At 39.4% G+C, this 7,470-nt stretch overlaps 1 protein-coding gene across 3 annotated transcripts; it reads right to left on the reverse strand.

Moving 5' to 3' along the window:
• Positions 1-260: 260 nt before the first annotated feature.
• RB195_003814 (uncharacterized protein) lies at positions 261-6,767 on the reverse strand (the record flags this gene model as incomplete). 3 transcript variants are annotated; one of them, XM_064201628.1, is made up of 14 exons in its annotated part: positions 261-503; positions 1,081-1,210; positions 1,269-1,401; positions 1,454-1,670; positions 1,949-2,059; positions 2,651-2,738; positions 3,246-3,415; positions 4,948-5,145; positions 5,211-5,381; positions 5,768-6,073; positions 6,150-6,205; positions 6,274-6,354; positions 6,630-6,687; positions 6,747-6,767. In XM_064201628.1, 14 exons carry the CDS (start codon positions 6,765-6,767, stop codon positions 261-263), a joined length of 1,983 nt encoding a protein of 660 aa, XP_064057508.1. The 3 variants fall into 3 exon arrangements, with proteins under 3 accessions (XP_064057508.1, XP_064057509.1, XP_064057510.1); XM_064201629.1 differs by having other exon boundaries at positions 6,138-6,205; XM_064201627.1 differs by lacking the exons at positions 6,274-6,354; positions 6,630-6,687; positions 6,747-6,767 and having other exon boundaries at positions 6,138-6,233.
• Between the last annotated feature and the right edge of the window lie 703 nt (positions 6,768-7,470).

Consider the following 7,470-nt stretch of genomic DNA (forward strand, 5'->3'; position numbering starts at 1 on the left):
TTCGAAGTCATATTTTCTGGGACGTTTTTTTTACGACAATTAGGAAGACATGGACGGAATCAGCCTTCTCTCCGTAATCTACGACTCCGCATAGGCATAGTCTACCTGAAACCCGCACCACCCCAAATTCGTGGCGTGATGCCTTTAACAATAACTTGTCGCTTTAAGTTCAACTTGCTTAGGAAGTAACGAATCTGCTTTACAGCATTTCTAAAATTTCGGCTAATGTTCTCTTGCTGTCAGTATCCTCTTCTCTGTTCTCAACTCCTAGTGATTATATTTTCGTTGTCTATGTCCTCTCGTGATTTTTCGTGGAATGGAATGTCTTGTGCTCGATTTCTTCGACGAATATCGTCGAGGATTTGTGCAGGTTGGACGGCGCTATCGAATTGTCTCTCAGGGAATTGGATGGAGTCACCCATTTGTCGATCATCTCGATCTCGTAAGTTCATCTCGATTTTTGTAACCACATGAAGTGGATCCAGTGCAGCTCCGTCTCGTGTCTGAAAAAGAACAGCATTAGGTAGAGGAATAAAGTAAGTAATAAGTTTAGAAAGTAAAATCTCCACAAATTAGCATCTATCTATCTCAAGTTTCATGATTGTGATGTTTTAGGGCGTGTTTTCTTTTATTTACTGTTGACCACTTCAATTCGAGCAGTGTAAACTGAACATATCAAACGAGTGGTTCCGGCACCCCATCCGAATTTTTGAGGTTATTAATGGACTTCTGCAAATGCACGCTCTATTTTTTTCTAAAACCCAGGCGCTGTAACTATGTCGTAAGAAGTGTACAATAAGAACTTAATCAATACGTTAGCATACAATAACATATGGGTGCTAACTCCAATTATTAAGTAATATGGGTAGTGTGTGCTAAGAAAGGGAAGAAAGAAATGAAAGTGGTTTGCTGCATCAGGGTCAAAACGACCAGACTTGTGGTGCAATTGCTCTTGGATCGTGGCTATCTATAATCGGGCCGAAGAACAAAGCGAGAATCCCACCGCTTGTGCAGTTGCACCAATTGCACCAATGAAGTCAGGTTCTGACCCGCCCTTAAAAACAAAAATCAACAACCAACAGGCATCGTAGTAGCGTAAGCGGTAAGAAAGCGTCCTCCTTCCTGGATCTTACACATCAGATCGCCAGCAAAATGTGCTCGAATCGCAAAATCGTCAATGCCCACAACTACTTCGAAGGTTGTGTTGAATCTGCATGATTAAGGAATTCTCACATTGAAACAGTACGTACAATAATACTCAAACTTACACATTCTCACAATCCGTTTGTATTCTGTTAGCGATTTTCTGTACACTACATTCATGGAATCTGTGTGCTCTTCTCAACTTTCGAAAGCTTCTTCGCATTAGCGACTCTAGGTATCGATTGCAACACATGAATCCTAAATCTCATTTTTAGGATTCTTAGAGAGAATTTCGGAAAATTGAGCATACCATCAATGTTCATGTAGCAATGACTGAATGGATAGGGAGGCGGCGACTGAATGTCATGAATAAGATCGTTTTGTGTCACGTCAACTGGTTCCACTCCTATTTCATTTTCAAACGGGATGCTTGAATGTGCAGTGAAATGTGCACCCTCTTCCTCACTCCTATGTTCCCTCTCCATTCCATTTGCTACGATTAACGACTGTCCAAGGTTCATAACTGGCTGGAATTTTGCCAAAATAATATTGTACAAGGAAAGACAGATGACTATGTACTGTTTACTCATTTCTGCACATGTACCGTGTTATGCCCTCATTTCTTCTACTCCACAAACACTGATATAATTGCTATGATATGGAAATGATGGTTAGTGATATGATTGCTACTGTCTTACCTCGTGTTGATCTCATTTTCTACAAATGTTTCAATTTTCTGATCATTTCTGCTCGGGCTATTCAGATTGTTTCAATTGCTAGTAAAGAAGAAGGGAAAAGAACTCACTGGACTCAACGGAGGCACCGGAATGGGTCGTTTCGAGTCGAAATTCTTCAGACTAACAACAGCAGCGTGATTTCTGAGATTCCTAAGCTCGGAGACGAATGGGGACGACTCCTATTGAAAAAAAAAACTGAGGGACCTATCACTTGTTAGGCTTTTGGGACCTAAACCAGAGTCAATGAGAGTGCGTAAACGAGTTAAATGCAGTACTGAAGTTACAGCTATCTTAGCATGCCCTGTGGCGATTGTTACGGTTATCCGCCCACAATCAATGCCTATCAAGAATGAAATCGTCATAATCAGTGTTGGTGGTCATCACCAACTGCAGCATTAGAGATCCGAAGAGGAAATCGGGAAAAGCCGGAAGGGACAAGAAAGAGACTTTTTAGAAGTAGTTAGGTAACATAAACAGGAATTCATTTCTTTCCCGTCATCCCTAATCTGCTCGTGGAAAAATTTCACACGCACTATCCACACAGCCGATTCAAAAAGCTTACTCAGAAAACTGCATGTTATCAAATCTGAACTGGTGGTGGATTCATTTCTGTACTCAGAATCTCTGCAAATCGTTTAAGAATCTTCAATGGCATACCTCATTTCATAAAAGTACTTGTTTTTGTTCCAATGATAAGTGTTTTTGGGACCTCGCTCAACTCTTCCACCTTATTTTCCGAAAAAGGGGCAAGTGAATAAGAAAATACTTACTACCATAGTTTGTTTCTTGACAGTTTTTGCCCTTTTTCGAACATTTTCACCTTGTGCCTGGAACGTTTCCATTGGTGATAGGCTGATCCTAAAAGAAGATATTTTCTGCTTCCTTTTCTTCGTATATTTCTCTCAAGGAAGCGAAAGTGATTTCTAGGATTGTACAGGGTGAAGTCATTTATACGCTGCTTATGAAAAATATTTTCGGGTGAATAGCCATCCTAAGCCACTGATGTTTGCATTGAATTTTGCGAGGCTGCCGCCGCCACCACCACCAATGTCGGAATTTTGCAAAATTTATCGAACTCATCTGGAGGTGGGGCGAATTTCATGAGTCTGTAACTCGGACGCATCATGGTCAGATTGCAGAATGACCAATGGAGGGATTGGCGCCTGTTCATTGATGTTTGTCAACACATTAATCCTAAAGTTGAACTCCGTTAGCGGGGTCATAAATTCCACCCCCTTTTCACATCACTTCCTTTGAAATCTTTTTTAAATCCTACAATCCCTGCTAATCAAGTCAAACAAACGAAAAAAAATATACTAAAAATACGGAAAACAAAGTGAAAAAAGAAACGAATAACCTCCTCACCTAGCCACGGGTATTTTATTTCTCTTGAAAAGAATCCCATCCTTGACCATATATTTCAATGGATTCTCGCCGTCAGCTCGTTGCCGTTCTGCTTCCTCGGCTTCAATTCTAGCCCCAATTTCCTCAATTGATTCTGAACCTTCCTGCGTTTGTGCATCTGTGATTTTTTCCTAAATGTAGAACTTAATGATGATGTGAATTGATTAGACATAAAGGGAAATCTACGGAGCACCCATAGCAATTACATGTGTAACCTTGAGATGTACAGATGAATAAGTAAATAAATAAATAAATAAAAGTTCAATCGTTAAAAAAGCCCAGCGCATTCAGTACTCAAAAAATAACGAATTTCAAAATCATAAAATCATAGTTTAAAGTTTCACAATTATTCAGTCGTGTCTGCGTGTTTTTTTTTTTGTTTTTCGAACAAAACCATTCCTATCGATTGCGCTTTTGTCACCTTTGAATTAACAACTTTAAAAAACTACAAGTTGTTAAATCACCAATCGTCCCCACCAAGGTTTATTTTAAAAATCGTACTGAATAAACGGATAAAAAGATTAAAGGCAACACCCAGTCCCACAAAAAAAATGATTTCATTGTTTGTAGTAGAAGAAGGATTTGCGAGCACTTAAGTTATGGATCAACGTATATTAAGAAAACAGCAGCAGTTTAGTTCACTAGTCCTTCTGTAGTTTGAGAATGGGTTCCCATAGCGGGTGCGTAGAACAAAACTCTTAACTATCGATTTGCAAATCAATAATCGACATTCAATCTGCTGACAATGTTTCCGTCCTCATGTTCCAGACGTAATTTTTGACAACAAAAAATCAATAATCGACAATCAATCGGCTGACAATACTGGAGGGTTTTTCGTGAACACATACTAGTGGGTTTTTCGTGAACTCTAGGATACTAACGTGCACTGAACTAAATTCTTCAGGACGTAGTTAGCGAATAAACTAACATTGTGAATGAGAAGTGTTCCCTACCTAGTGTGCAAGTAAAAGTACTATGTTAAACAGATACAGATGTTAACAAGTACCATTTTCAAAAGATAGTAGGTGAATTGTTACCAAGAAACTTGCAACGAATATCGCTGCCAAAAAAGAAGTCGGGTGACGAAAAGTAGAGAAAAAAATCGAGAAAACAATACAAAGAAAAACAAATTGCAAAACATCGCTATCTGTCAAGTAGAACAATTTTTGACCCAACATCTTATCCAATAATCGAATTGTCGCTTGTGCCGTTCACACGCAACCGCTGCGCTGGCAACGGTTGACGAGTAAACAAACACCTTTTTGAAAACAAATTACTCGTACAACGATGAGTTACGGGGCCCGCTTCTTCTATATCTTTATTCTGTTTCAGCAAAAGTTCTGCTTAACTCAGAAATAGCCATTTTCATGCTTTGTGCTTAGACCTTAGCCTTTAGATGCAGTGTTTGATCGGAATTTCTAGGTTCTAATCTAATTCCTTATTTCTAATTTCTAGGGGCAAAGTTTTCACCACTAGTAGGTCTGCTTCGCCATATTTGTAAATTAATTTTCAAAGATACTTAATTTTCAAAAATAAACACTCAGGAGTCAGATCTTAGCACAAATGCGAGTTGTAAACCTCGTTTTTTGTCCAGGATTATGCCCATGTGTGGCCTTTATCATGCGAACTGTGCTACTGGACTCAAAATTTCTCGAATACCAACCATCTGTGGCTTCCTCTTTTTCGTCACATCAAGTGAATAAGGCAGTATTAGCGGTATCCTGTCTGTTTTCACATTTGTCATCCGCACATCCTTGTCCGACTTTATGAACTTGAATTTCAGTTGCGGTATTTCTTTTTTATAGACGACATCGTCTCTTGAGGCGTATACAGCTGGTTTTTGAGTTTGTGGAATTTTTGCCTAAGAATTAAATACATCTAGTTTTGCACTAAGTGCACTAAGTGTTAAAACAACATTGTTTTAACCTGCTTCCTCCTGTTGATCCGCTTTCCTTTCAGTTTCTTCTTTTTATCCTTAAGAAACTCCTTGATTAGTGTTATTGTGGAGTTGAACACAGCTGATTGTGGAGCGAGTAGGTCGGAAATAACAACGCTTTGTGATGATACGTTATAGTTTCTTGAGTCCCAACTGGGTACCTGGAAATTTGGGAATAATTTGCCTTTGACGCATTGACATTAACATTCACAAAATTTCCACTTAAACACATGTGTACCAAAAAGTTAATCGGACGTATGAATGACATCAAAAGTTCCTTACAAATGTGACTAGCAGTTTTTTTTGGCAGAGCATAATTAAGGGTGATAATCTTATTCAGGATAAGGTAACAGTTAACAGGAAGACACTTTGCAGCTGTGTATGGTATGTTGAAATTTGCACACACGATTGTGGTGGCTTAATAAAAACATAACTTAATAAAATAAGTATGAACATAAACGTAAGAATCAGGCAGAGTAAGGTTTGCAAGGAACTTCTAAAGCACCGATTTCCGTAAAGAAAAAATCCTAAGCTCTCAAATCCTTACCGTTGCAAGCACAGACATTGTTGTACTCTCATTCTCAACAGTTTCTTCTGTAGCAACAATGTCAGAGATTGTCACTGCGGCTGTCGTTGTGGAATCAGGCCATGTCCAAGGTATTACGGTCTTCGAAGTGACCTGCCCTATATGTGGTGGTTTCAGTACCAAGGAGGTTCTTTCTGTGAAGTTTCTTGCGTTCGAGGGATTCCTTCGTATGAGTTGTGACGTTACTCCAAAAGATCGGTGCAGGGTTCGGCGAATCTTTGGTCGATGTGGTCGTTCCCGTGCCAGGCGTGCTCTATTTCGATAGTCCTAGAAGAGAAGATTTTCAGGAAAATGAGTACACAGACGATAAGGAAAACATGAAAGACGTTACCGCATTGCTTACAGGAATAGGAAAAGTTTCGGGAAGTCCTTTTGTTCCATGTTGTCGCTTTCCTGACTCTAAAACACGTCGATTATGCACCTCCATTCACTTTCTGTGTCCACTGTGACCGCTGCTGTGTGTTCACCACTTTTCTCGTTAACCGGCTCCACGTGGAAATTCTCAGTGATGACTGCCAATTTCCGCTCCCGAAGATCTTCAGTGCGCCCTCATTGAGGGCAGTATACCCGCTACAGCCAGCACTTGACATTTGCTTTCAATTTCTCAGCGAAAATGTGACGTGCGCATTCGATCCTCGATCCGCGATCACCAGCATAATGTAGTTGCAAACGGTTAGTGGCGATTCACAATGGAATTGTGTACGTAAATGTGTATCAAATAATGTAACAATTAAACCAGAAACACACGCTTTCCAAACAAAAATAGTGAGCAGTTGTTTTACGGATGGAAGAAAAAAGAAGTAACTTTTCTGGATAACTACACTTTGGTTGGTATTAAGGCTCAACTTTCGAGACGAATGTTTGCTGCGGTAGGCTTCTGTCTTTAAGAACACCGCATCATATCAGAAATAGCAAAAACAGTAAGCTTGCAAAAAAATACCAGTAAACAAGAGAACTCCATGTTTTGGATGTTCACCAACACCAAACGCGAAGAAGAAAACGAAATCCCTTGAATATTCGAGTGCAGAAGGTTGTTGAGGTGGCTAATCGCAAAATTATGACCACTCTGCACGGCACGGTATTGAGTTCATCGATCTGACTCGAGGTCTTAGATCTCCGGGAAAACTTGTACATGATTAGAGGATTACTTCAGGCGTTTACGTCGAATATCATAGCCAATTTTTTTCCACACCGAGAAAGTCAGTTCAGACTTTAAGACAGTAAACATTTCAGTCTACATAAATAACCTCAAAGAAACAAAAGTAAATAGCAATAATTGGTAACAAAAAAATGCCAAAGAAAGATTAAACAGGAAAGTTAGATGTGATTCTACTGCAGTAGTTTCTTCATTATTATAAAAATATTTTGGAAAGTCTATGAACACACTCAACAACGCGCATCCTTTCTTTCCCTTACAACTTAGCATGCGACCGGCAGCTGTCATTCATTCAATTAAGAGTGGAGGAAAAACTTTTAAGGAAAAACTCATCTCACATTTCGACCCCTGACATTTAGGACGAGTTATTTTTCGTGTATAAGACCGGTCGGATAAGAATAAGAAGAAGCATAAGCATGAACATGAGAACATTTCCGTGATAGAAAAAAAAAACATAACTAAATCCACGAGAAGATCTCTCATTTTCGTACCAAAAGCTTCGAAAGTC

The sequence above is a fragment of the Necator americanus genome, chromosome IV (assembly GCF_031761385.1).
Source record: "Necator americanus strain Aroian chromosome IV, whole genome shotgun sequence".
Taxonomy (NCBI): Eukaryota; Metazoa; Nematoda; class Chromadorea; order Rhabditida; family Ancylostomatidae; genus Necator; species Necator americanus.